The sequence below is a fragment of the Pavona decussata genome, unplaced genomic scaffold (genome assembly GCF_977016875.1).
Source record: "Pavona decussata unplaced genomic scaffold, jaPavDecu1.1 SCAFFOLD_78, whole genome shotgun sequence".
Classification (NCBI taxonomy): Eukaryota; Metazoa; Cnidaria; class Anthozoa; order Scleractinia; family Agariciidae; genus Pavona; species Pavona decussata.
The window spans coordinates 2,597,151-2,610,000 of NW_028145496.1; the positions used below are offsets into that span (position 1 = coordinate 2,597,151).

The following is a 12,850-nucleotide window of genomic DNA, read 5'->3' on the forward strand; positions in this document are numbered from 1 at the left end:
CTTGCTGTCCCGAGGGTGTCTGCAATAAGGGGACTTTACTGTAGTTAAAATTTTGTCTATTAAAATTAAACTTCTTTGTAATATACCATCCCCCTGTTTTCTGAATTATTCCTCTGCCCAATTTTATGAAATTCTAATGACTGGTTATCTAATGACTGCTATATTTTCCTGTTTTACTTATTTTGTGATTTTTATTAGATTTTTAGGGGGTTTGACCTTTAACCCTGCGAATTCGCCTACCTGTAGATCCACTCACATGCTTTTTATCTAACATACTAACTAACTAACTAACTAACTAACTAACTAACTAACTAACTAACTAACTAACTAACTAACTAACTAACTAACTAACTAACTAACTAACTAACTAACTAACTAACTAACTAACTAACTAACTAACTGACTAACTAACCAACTAACTTAAACTAATTAGAATGGAGGTTCAAATCAAAGAAGAAATATAATGTTTCAAAGAAACAGTTTTCTTTCAAAGATGCATTTACCCCCACCAAGAACTGTAGTAATACTGTTGGCAACATTTCCCTTAAAATCACAAAGCAATGTTACTTTCCTTAGTTCAAGGGGTAAGCTATTCTATAATACCCCTCCACAATAACTAAAGCTTGGCGGTGTTACTCTTTTGGAGTAGAGGAACTATGCAAATGTGAATATAAAGATTCTAATCTTTGACTGTGATAATTACCTATGGTACTGGGCCCCTTTTTCTTAGCAGCTCACCACAGACAGCTGATCCAGTGTGCATGCCCTACACCACAGTTCTCATCTCAGGCACTTTCTTTCCCTTAGCCAGACTATTATACACCAAACCTGTTGCTCCTTACTTGTAACAAGACATTAACATTCCAGGATTTTGTTCTGTATTTTACCCTACTGGCTTGTTTAGTGGGCCTTGTTGAATTTGTTTTGAACAACTGCTGCTATTTTAGTTTCCAAATCACAAACTAGAACTTCTCTAACCCTTTTGTGCTCATCAACATTCTCCTTTTGATATCAAATATGCTATAACTTCTCCCCAGTACTTTTATAAGAAACGTATGGGGACGAGATAGGAGAATCTGTTCTTTGATATTAGGGGTTAAATGGTTTTGAGTACTTTATTTTGGTTTCCATGCTGCGTAGACTTCTGTTACAATATTTATACAGCAAGATAAAAGCAGTTTTATCACACTTATATACGTACACTACACCTTTTTGGTTTTAGAGCTTCACCCTGCTGTTGCAATTTCTCCCATTTGGATATTTTTTTAGTTTTCTTGAAAATATTTTGAAGGCAATTCAGCCATTCCAGCAATTTAATTTATTTTATTTAAAACCAGGGCACACATCCAAGTATGTCTTGGAAGGAACAAAATCAACTAGTCAAAGTAAGAAGATTAAAAAACTGAGCTGTCATTGATTGTTTTAAATAAAAAGTCACATTATTCAGTCAAAAAAAAATTTCACCATGCTTTCTGGATATTACTTTTCCAGAGAGTACACAGTATTTTAGATACAGTGTGTATACCAGTAATTAATTTGATTGATTCTGCAGGTACTAATATAGATGTGTATTTTCGTGAGTCAGTCAGTCAGTTCATCAGTCAATCGGCAAAAAAATTCTAAGGCACAGTGTACTTTATTAAGGAAATATAAAGCTAAATTAAGTTTTCAATGTTTTCTTTCTCTTTTTTGTAGGTTAACCCAGGTCAAGGGACATCAAATGGAACTTTTAGAAACAAGCGATATTTTACTTGTCCAGCAGACTCTGCTGTGTTTGTTGGACTTGATAAACTAACACCACGTGACGATCCCATTTCAAAATCTTCGAAAAGGGCAGAAAGTCACCAGAGTAATCTTACATCAAGACTGAAGGAAACTGTTATGCCATCATTCTTGACAAAGAAGAATGAAGAAAATTGTTCTCAGGGTGATACAGAGCAGCTGCTTGAAATTTATCAAAGGGTTGTGACATTCTTAGATACCGGTCACCCCGTAAGGGGATCTGTACGTTATATAGGGAAGGATAGAGATCGGGATAGAAAATTGTGGACAGTGGTTGGCTTGGAACTAGTAAGTGAATAAGGTTTAAACAAATGTACAGCACTAAAATAATGACATAATTAAACGGAGCAATTACCCCATAAAGGGAAGTGTAAGTTACACTGGCCAAGATACAAACCATAATCTTATGGCAAAATGGGGACAATAATTGTTTTCTTGCAACTGGTAAGTTGCTTACTAGTATAATTAACTTATTCTGTGTTTATTGTGTTGCTGCAGCAGTCTTGTGTTTTGGTAGCTTTATCTGTTGTTATTAGTAAAAAGTAATCGCATGTTATGTCCTACTTGGCAATGTCATTCAAGCATGCTTGTCCATGTATGTCTCTCCCTCCTCCCTTCCCCCAAGTTTTACATATTCATAGTATTATATCTTTTCCTTTAATTAGGAATCTGTTCTCTCTCTGTATGTACATGCAGTAGTTACATGTATTACATCAAAATGTTACATGTAACTTTGTCGTGTTTGTAGACACCCCTTCAGGCCTACGCTTGAACCTCGTAAATTAGGGGACCAGTGCTATTTTTTTTGTTCGGGACTACATGTACTTGCCCTTAGGGACTGCTTGGTCAGAGCAGGTTCTATCTTAGCATGCCTACAACTACAACTCGGAAATCATTAATGAAGCTTTTCTCACTCTTGTCAGAATTCAAAATAATTTTGCCGGTTTTCTGTGATTGATGTCCACCAAAACGCAACTTTATCGGACTCGTTTGAAGGCCGCAGGTCGCGTGTTATTGGTAACCGCTGTAAACTAGGAGCTTCAGAGGGAAAGCGGAAAATAAATCTCCGTAATTCTTAAAATTTAGATTTTTCTCTGCGTGTTAACTTTTGTATGCATTTTTTGTCTCAGCATTTTGGTTTGCCGAAGGAATTGCGTGGTGACTGCACTGGATTTCTTTCTTTCAAAGCGGGTGGCGCACAAACTACCTTAGCGCTCCCGTTGAACTGCGGGTATTAATTTCGGAAGAAAACTTCAAGTGTTCTGTAAAGATGAGGATTTTACCAATAAAGAAAAGCTGCTTAAAAAGTATATAACAATAAAGATTACAATGTATAACGTCAAATTGAATTGGAAAGAGTTCACCATTAAAAAAAAAAAAAAATGAAAACTGAAAATAAATGTGTTAAAACTCCCAACTGTGATGGAGCGGTACTTCAACCTGGGGCCTCCACATTACACGTCCGGCGCCCCTAACCACTTGGCCACGCCGCCTCCCAATGCTTAATTTGCTCAGTGCAAGAGTTCGAACACACCCCTATAATCTCTGATTACTTTTAGTAATAACAACAGGAAAAGATTGAAAATACCAAGACCTGGTTGTAGAATCCCAGTGAATTTGGCAAGTGAAAGTTGAGATGGAGTAGTTTATGGGGCTTAAGAGATGGTGTACAACAAATTTATGGGGATAACTGGATAATTTGCATGTTGATGAAAATGTTGGCTTATTGCAGAAAGCCGTTCCTACAGAGAATAAATCGCTGGTAAATTATGCCATAATTTCCGCTTCAGTGAATCTCGTGCGATGCGATTTCGTGTAGCCTGCGAAACGAGACGCAAATGGTAACTTACTTTTGAGCTTTACTGTACATATTAAGTTTGAATCCCCTTTAAAGAAACCTGAGCGTAAGACTTGCTGTGCTTCTGTCTGAAAGTTGACCAGTTTATTTTGCAATTTTAAAAACAGGCCAATTTCTGCAGTTTGTGGACACCTTCAGTGTCTGTGTGATCAGTTCTACCTACCGCCTTCCAAAGAGTCAAATAAAGTTGCGAGCCATGTCTCAATACACTGTATATGTGCAGTATAGTGTAGGCTTACATTGTGTGTTTACGTGTATTTATTAAACAGGACACAATGGATGGACGTGGCACTGGCAAGCTTCACGGTAGACAAGTTTTTGTTTGTAGAAAAGATTATGCACTTTTTGTACCCATTGAAGCTGTTATACCAGAGGAAGACTTTGATGAGAACCCTGTTAATGCTAGAAGTACAAGGACGTCTGTGAGAGTTGTAGAGAAGGTTGAGGAACAAATACGCAAGGATGAACCTCCAGCAAAATCATTAAGTTATGGTGCTTGCTCATCAGGTAAACTACCCTTTAAAATTCATTTATAAAAATAGTTTGGACCCGTCAGGGTCGCGCAGGATCCCTGCTCTCATTTTGGGTGTATTTATTCAAGTTCAAGTTCAAGTTTCAAGTTTATTAAGTTTTCCAAAAAGTTACTTACAATGAACACCGCCAGCAAATAGCGAGCTAATCTAGGCAGGCGGTGTTATGGACATACATACACGAATTACTAATTGAAGGCGTTAAAAAAGTCAATTTTCAATACGTTATTTTTTTTTTTCGTTTAAGAGCTCGTTGTTTCAAGACCAGCATTTTTGACAAGCAATTGAGAATAAAATCTCTTTTTCCCTGGGCTGTAGTAACAGCACAGGTCACCAAAGTGGGATATAAGAGTTTTTATTATATGGCTGGTTCCGTGAGCGGGCAAGATGACTCAAATCCTGCGCTGTAATTGGCTACCCGAGCGGGCAAGATGGAGGTATCTTGCCCGATCGGGATTACCTGTTGCCCATCCGCTTGGCATTGAAAGTTTAATCCCGAGCAACAATGCAATCTTCTCTTCGATTTTCTCGTTGTTCTGGGGGAAAATGCCCACTAAACTGTTTGGTAAATCATTAAGTGTTTAGAGCAGTTCAGAAAAGTGTTTTTCCCAAGTTCGCCGAAGAAGCTCACGTTTTTAATTTAGCCGTGTCTTGCTAATGTTGTAAACAACAAAATCTTATCAAAGCTCCGTCCAGTTTTCTGATTTACCTGCTCTATTTTTCGGCTTATGTTTGCATATAATTTCAAAAGTTAGAGCCTTAATATAATTTAGGAGTCCTTGTTTTCCATGATAACATGCTAATCCAAAAATGCACTGAAAATAAATCTTATACCGGCCGGCTATGAAGAATTTCTTTTCGAGCAGAACAGTTTCATGTTCTGTTTTGTTTTGTTGTTGTAGCTTTAACTCGAAGATAAAGCCATATAATAAATCCTTTATTGACCAAGCTTGTTCGGTCAAGATGGCTGGATATTGGCCTCGTTCTTTTTTTGCGCTTTTTATGTATGGCGTTAAAATTAAATCGAAAATTAGACAACACTACTCCCATAAAAACCCGCAAAAATTATAATAAAGTCTGAAAAAGCTTGTAACCCGGTGTGTTTTGCTGTGTTTTTAAGGTGCTTTCTCAGTGGTTCAAACGCCGTTTTGAGGGGTTAATCTCTGGTCTACGTGCATGACTTTACTCTGACTGTATATGTGTTATGAGACTTGAAGTCAAATTTGAATGAAATTTGACCCGTCATTTGAGGAAAGCACTTCGAAAACCTCGCTAAAATTTGCTTGAAACGTAAACACACGCTTACCTGCCTCACCATATGCCAAGAAGGATGATGTACGGTCCTTCCGGAGCAACTATTTCTCGGAGAAGTTCATTTATTAAGACACAGGCCTTCGTTGAAAACAAAGTTGATTTCAAATCAGACGTCAGACCGAGCCGTGTCCCTGGAATGTCATGACAAACTCACCTTTCTCGGGGTAGCGTATCTCTTGTTGCACCTTTGGCCCACAACAAACTACACACACCTCCTCCCAGCTAAATGCTGTTTTAATAAAAAAGTAACTTAAGTTTTAAAATTGACTTAAGCCGGGAAGGTTCTTCCTTTTGTTACTGAATAGCTTGTGAATATGTAACAATCGTTTAATTTCTATCAGCTAGCTTCTTTGTTTACTACTATTTAACTTTTATTTTAGTCAATTCAGTTGTAAACACCAAATTTATTTGTATTTAGTTTAGTATAGACATACCTACCCGCCTCGACTAGCTTCAGCTATTTGCGGGTAGGTAAACTATATAACCAGCTTGTAACTGTCTGTTTTTTAATAAAGTGTTGTTGTTGTTGTTTGTGCATCTCAGGATGGTCCATGAAACTCTAGTTTCTTAAGGATGGTGGCTCTTTATTCAAAGCCGCGTATTTTTATTTGGTTTAAGACTAAGGCCTGTTGAAATCCAAAAAGAAAATTGGGGCTCCACACATTTTTTCAGAGATAATTAATTAAGTTTTAGTTTGGAAAAAAATTCCATACGTTGTTATGTATTTTAAAGCTTTTGAGAATTATTGTTTTTTAATCAGCTTTGATAAATACCTGGTTAGCCCCAATTTTCTTTTTGGATTTCAATAGTCCTTAGAAGATCTTTTCTTGCATAAACCATGCATTAATTTATCCCTCTGTGAGGAGACACCGTTCTACAAAAACTAACAGTACAGTTTAGGAGCACATGCAGAAAATGAGGCATAGTCCAAATATGTTTTCAGGTTAGTATATGAAACCTGTAAAATTGCCTTGGTTGATCACCTGGATTACCTTGTAGGTGTATATTTTAACTACCGATAATCACAATATGACAAGGAGCCGAACCATTTAAAAATGCTTAAATAAAGTAAAGTAATTATGATTATTAAAAACTGAATCATTGTATAATGCAATTCCAGGGATTTGATTGGCTAAGCGGCCATGGTATATGAGCCATTATACCATGGCCAAGAAATGGCGACCATTAAATTGTCTGCTGGTTATTCTTGCACAGCGAAATCAGTCAGATCTAGCAATATTTCGTGATTGTTAATAATAAAACAATTATTCCACTTGCGCTTGTTGGATATGAGATGATTATAGCCAACTCGGCGCTACGCGCCTCGTTGGCTATCTATCATCTCATATCCAACGCGCGCAAGTGGAATAATTGTTAAATAAACAGTAAGGAAACATCATCGTAAAGAAAATCCCGTTGAGTAATTTTCAATTAAAAAACAAAACAAACAAACAAAAAAAAAAAAACATTGAACATTACAAACAGAAATTCACATGTTCTGAAATATTCGTTTCTTATTTTTCACTCTGGAGACTGTAAGGAGTCTGGTACAAGTGAGGGATTGTTTGGGTAAATGGATGGACATTACACCAACCAATAACTACATTTTTCGCATTTTCTCGGCGTAGCGTATCTCTTGTTAACACTATTACCAGCTGATGGCCGAAATATGCACTTACTCGTTGGCATCCATCTGTTTACCCAAATGATCCCATAATCCCTCACTCGTACCAGTCTCCCCGCACATGTAGTTTCTGGAGTAGGTAGTGCATGTTGTAATGTTTACAAATTAACAGCTTTTTAATGTGTTCAGGTGCAGAGGGTCAAACAGCTGTTGATGTTCTGCATGACTTTAAGGTGGGTTCTATGGTAGAGGTTCCAATGGCAGAAGGTCTTCCCAGATATGGTGTCATTAGGTGGATTGGACAACTTCCACAAGTGAGGGATAAGTTGGTTGCAGGCCTGGAATTGGTAAGAAGGATTGTTTCTAAATGTCTTTCTCACATACCTGTGGGAGATATCTATACAGACAGTTGTTGTTTGTTCTATCTTTTACTAGCCTTTTTGCTCATGGCAAAAGTTTTTAAAGCCACAAAAATCTTGATAGATTCTGAATTATTTGTGGTACGTTTTTTATCTTTGGTAAAAGCGACATGAAAGCTACGTGCATATGTAACCTCTACATGACATCTTTGAAAAAAATTCTGAAGAAACGATGAAAAATTTTTTTCTGTTTATTTTCAATATTATGTATCTATCTGGATTTTTGAAAACAGGCCCGCTTAAGTCGTGCTTCTTGGACAGTGTGGTGCAAAAGGTTTCCAAACTTGCGAGATGAATATAAAAACAAAAGGTTGCATTGTTTTTTTTTCCGCTGCTCTCTCTTCTTTCTCCTTTCTTTTCTCTTTTGCATTATTCTAAAGCTTCTCGGGGCCACAAAACCTGTGATTCGGTGTCGTTTCACAAAGAGTGCTCAAGTTTTCATTGGCCACCTTTTCCAAAATTCAGGAGGAAGCTAAATTTTTTAATAGGTACCACTTAGGGTGCAAACTTCAGTCCTCTTTGTAAGTCTTTAGAGCCTTCATTTGGTTGCACTTCTTGAGTCTTGAAGAGTTCCATTGGTGAGCTTGCATGTGCAACAGGACATCTGAAGTTTATTGTAGGAGGATAGCAAATTGTCCTTGTGTGATCAGCATGACAACTACACTGTAATTACCCAAATCCTGATCGTAAATTGCCTATTTCTCATTGTTATTTTTTTATGTCAGTGCTAACTGATCAAAAGATGTCAGTTTAACCTTTTCCTGCCCGAGGGAAATGCCGAATTTTTCTAAATTGCTGACTATTAACTGGGACACCACATGTGATATACCATTTAAAAGGTATTTTCTGGGGTGTGCTATAAATCACACCAATAGAGATGGAGGAGGTCACATATTAGAGTGAGAAAAGTCCAAAACGAAAGAAGGAAAACGTTGAAAATTTTCCTATTCGTTGTACATATTGGGTATCCCCCTAAACTATAGCTTAATGTACAGCTCTCACTACATTGCTTGTTGTAAGATATCAACTGGACCCTCAATGTACAAAGGAAAAAAAATCCAAAAGTTTGAGGGGTGGTAAATCAAGTCTCATGTAGGAGGGGGGCATGATTTTATGCCTTCAATTTGTAGAACTTTCCATGATCTTTTGGTTGTGCAAATTTCACACAAATTGACCAAATACTGAGCTCATAATTGCATCGTGTGCCATATGGCACTCTTGGGCGGGAAAGGGTTAAGTAGAAAATCACTAAAAATGCATTGGTAATCGATGATGTTTCCCGTTCGTAAAACTGCATTGTTTTGATGTCCTCTGATCTCAGGTTTCCTGTGTCAAAAGCTCACTTTGTTTTCCTGAGGCCAGTGGGTTTAAAGAAAAAAAATGTCCTTAGTTTATAACAAGTTCGGGCATTGTGAGGAAAGCCACACAAATATGTCCTCCCAAGAGCCAAAGTTATTGTTTTGCTTACTGAATTAAATCCACTGCTGTTTTGACGTTCTCGTTCAATTTTAACATCCTATTTAGTCTGTTGTTTTTTTGTGACGGGGAGGGGGAGGGGGGTAGTTTTGTTTAACCAATTTGCTCGGCCCCTCAGTTGTTTTAGCCTTGCTACGGGCCTGATTATGACAAAGAAAAATTAAACAGGAATCTCCGTGTTTTTCAACTAAAACAAGGAGAACATAGCAAAATGACAAGGCTGCCATTTGGAATCAGCAGCTGGCTACTACAGAAATAACAATGAAAATGTATGGCAACTTGGAATGTGAAAATGGTTTAAATACAACAGCTATAAAGCGTCAAACTTTCTGTAGTTTTTTGCTAGCTTTCTTTGCGCAGCCAGCTAATAATATTAAAGACTTGACAACAACCCTGAAGTGATGATATTAATAGCTACTAACAGTCTCTTTATTGCTTGTCATTTGATCATAATACAGTGAACTAATATGTACTACAGCGGAAAAAATAACAGATTGTAAAAATTCATTTTGATCATCTTGTAGGAGGAGGAACAGTCTGCCTGTTCAGACGGAACATTTAATGCCATCAGATACTTCACATGCCCTGCAGGAAGAGGTTTCTTTACCCTACTGCAACACTGTCGACAAGATTCGCGATTGACTTCCAACTCACCAAACAACGACAACAGTTTTCACCCCGGAAAAGGTATAGTTGTAATTTTTTAATTGTAGTGCAGGTACAACTCAGTGTATATTATTATATAATTATAATGGCACAATTGACAATTTGGCCTTGAAATCCAAGTTTCTCCAAATTCACTCTAATCTGTCACATGGACTGGTTGTTGTTGCAGAAACGTACAGTCGAACCTCCATGAGCGACCACCTTTCTCAAGCGACCACCTCCCATACCCGACCACCTATCCAAAAAACCAAATAGGTCAAAGCCCTATTGTTGGAACCTCTCGTAAACGGCCACCTCTCATAACCGACCGCGACCACTTTTTGAGGTGACGGCATTATAATTTTTCATTGTTTTTAACCTCTTGCAAGCGACCACTTGAAACTTATGGTCTGGTCTCCATGTTGGCTGTATGTACTACGCTACTCAGAGTTTACGAGGAACTTTTAGTAACAACCTAGCACTGCTCGTATTGTAACTAGATAAATGTATGCAATTAATTCTTTTTGAATAAGTAAATATGTCAGACCTCTTCCCGCCCCCGGAAGGGACTCCCTGTGGTTCGACTCTCGTAAGCGACCACCTCTTGTAAGCGACCACTAAATCTTGGCATTTTGGGTGGTCACTTACGGGAGGTTTGAGAAGGCGAACCTCCCTTTGCGACCACCTCTCGTAAACGACCACCTCTCATTAGCGGCCACTTTTCCAAAATACCAAACGTTTTCAAGTCAAATCACTATAGATGGAACCTCTCGTAGGCGACCACCTCTCGTAAGCGACCACTTTTAGAGATGATTGTTTAGAATTTTCAGTTGTTTTTAACCTCCCGTAGGCGACCACTTGACACACAATCTGCTGTATCTCTCACGGGCGGAAATTGAAAAATGTATCGCTGTAACATATTGGCTACATAATTACAACGGACGCCGTAAATCTCACAGTCGGAGTTACCGGAAGTGTTTCCCGATATTGCTTAGCATTGAAACAATTGATAAAATACACATCCACTTTACTTCACACTAAAATAAACTTTAATCAGATTGAATCCCTCGTTCTTATCCTTTTGCTTATGTTCCGTTTCCTGAAAAATTTAGACAGCGCCACCTGGAGTAAGTAAGTCAAGTTTCTTTCACAATAATTGTCTCAATCGCAGTATTAAGAGCAATTCTCCAGGAAAGTGAAGCAAAGTTGGAAATGAAAAATTTTAACCCCTCTTCAATTTTTGCGTGTAGCTAGGTTACCTTGGGGGATAGACAAAAACAACCATATTTGGATCGGCAGATGTATCGTTGCCATGGTAACCGCACTAGATGAAGTCGGCCTTGGGACCATGTTTTGAGCAGAAGTTCCACTCTCAAAAAGTAAAAGTAAACGAGTCTGGTTCTCGGGTGCATGTGAACCAATTCAAATGAAATTCATACAGATGGTAGAACCACTCTTCCAGTTTATAAAATTTGCCGTTACAATAATTTGGGTTTTATAAACAAGAAGAAAATGCTCGTCCTACTATGTTCCCTGTCAGCCATTTAGACAAGCAGGAAAACCAAGCACAACGATATTCGTTATTTCTCCGAAAGTACTCTTTCCACATAATCCAAATTAGCAGCAGAGATTACATAGATATTGAAGTTTCAAAATATCATAAATTCAATTTGGGGAAAACTATATTCTGGCCATGGGCGCTGAAGACACCTGGGACAAATTGAAAAAAATTGCAAAATTGGTAATTTTGAGAGCTCTAGTATTTAGCTCAAACAGGCTTTAGAGAGAGAAAATCAGCTTCAAAAGTATCTTTTATCATCTTGTCTGCTACCTACATTTAGTAAATAAGGTTTTGGCCAACAAATTTGATGAAATATAAATTGATACAAAACCTACCTTGAGGGTTTTAGGAATTTCTTCAGGATGCTTTCGTCGCGTGGTTCTCTCCAGTGTCTTTCCTTCACACGTTCCGTCTTTTTGACCAAATCTAGCGCAGACTAACAGTTACTCCCATCGAATATCCAGTTTGCTATGTTTCAGACCAGGGATGATGATACAAGTAGCCCGCATACACTTGACAAAGAATAGTTGAGAAAGTCCAAAACATGGTCGTAATGCTTTCGATTTCTGCCGTCGAGCACCTAAATTCATCAATATTATTCAGCCAGGAAGTAAAGTAAATGTGTCGAGATCGATGTACAAAGCTGAATGCATGCCTTTGAACAATCCAAAGTAACGTCTTTGGCTAAAATCGAGTCAGATATTGCGATAGTCGACAAGCCAAGAATGGTAAATAAACTGCACGCATAGGCCGGAAGTCCGAGAAGCACAACTGCTGACCGGATGTAACACAATGTAATGGGATGTAACACCGGATGTATGTGTTTTGATATCCTCTTGTAATGGGGTTGTTTCACAATGGCAATCGTGAAGAAAGCCAAAAAAACAAAAAAACAAAAAAACAAAACAAAAAGAAAACAGAATAACCGAATGAAAACAAAAACAAAGGAAATGAAGCTGGACTGAAGCTTGGGTGACTGATTGAACGCATGATCATAATAGCCGCACCCCCCCCCCCCCCCAAAAAAAAAAAATTGCTCTCACAAAATGCAATCACAAATTCAGTTATGGTAAACTATTCGTGACAAGAGAATGAAACATTCGCGTGTGAAATGTTACATTTATTTACCTGCACGGCAAAGAATAACAACCATTTCGTCGCTGATTTCATCACGGTTTATACTAAGTCCGTAGGCTTGCACGTGCCTGGAAATATGCATTGACATTGACTGAGTTTTATATTGTTTCCACTGCACTCACAAACCGACACGTCCCTTTTGGGATTTGAAAGAGACCAACTTTCCATTGTCCCGACCAGGATATTTTCCTTCGCACGACGATATGCAAATTTCCCTCACAGTGTTTTTGATCGACGACACAAACTTACGTCCGGTCACCCCTCCCCCCACCAAAAAAAACAACAGCAAAGCATAAATAAATAAACAGAAAGAATGCCAAAATTTGGGCAGGTATTAGGTACTGAATGTGAAAATTTATCGGCTTGGAGAGGACTTATTTATTTCTGGAGGAGAGGTGGGTCAAAAATTCCAACTTCGTAACTTCGAATGTGTACGCTAATGCCCCAGATCAGCGACGTATCTTACATGCAGGCCATCCTTAACATCCAATAAGCAATGAATTA

The 12,850-nt window shown here is 38.1% G+C and overlaps 1 protein-coding gene across 1 annotated transcript in view; it reads left to right on the forward strand.

The window, feature by feature from the left end:
- The window catches only part of LOC146476335 (uncharacterized), a 72,637-nt gene that overhangs the window by 8,536 nt on the left and 51,251 nt on the right, over positions 1 to 12,850 (forward strand). Inside the window, exons 2-5 of the mRNA XM_085114901.1 lie at positions 1,696 to 2,070; positions 3,910 to 4,147; positions 7,298 to 7,455; positions 9,528 to 9,690. Of these exons, the coding sequence (XP_084971027.1) occupies positions 1,696 to 2,070; positions 3,910 to 4,147; positions 7,298 to 7,455; positions 9,528 to 9,690 (934 nt within the window). The remainder of the gene's footprint in view (positions 1 to 1,695; positions 2,071 to 3,909; positions 4,148 to 7,297; positions 7,456 to 9,527; positions 9,691 to 12,850) is intronic.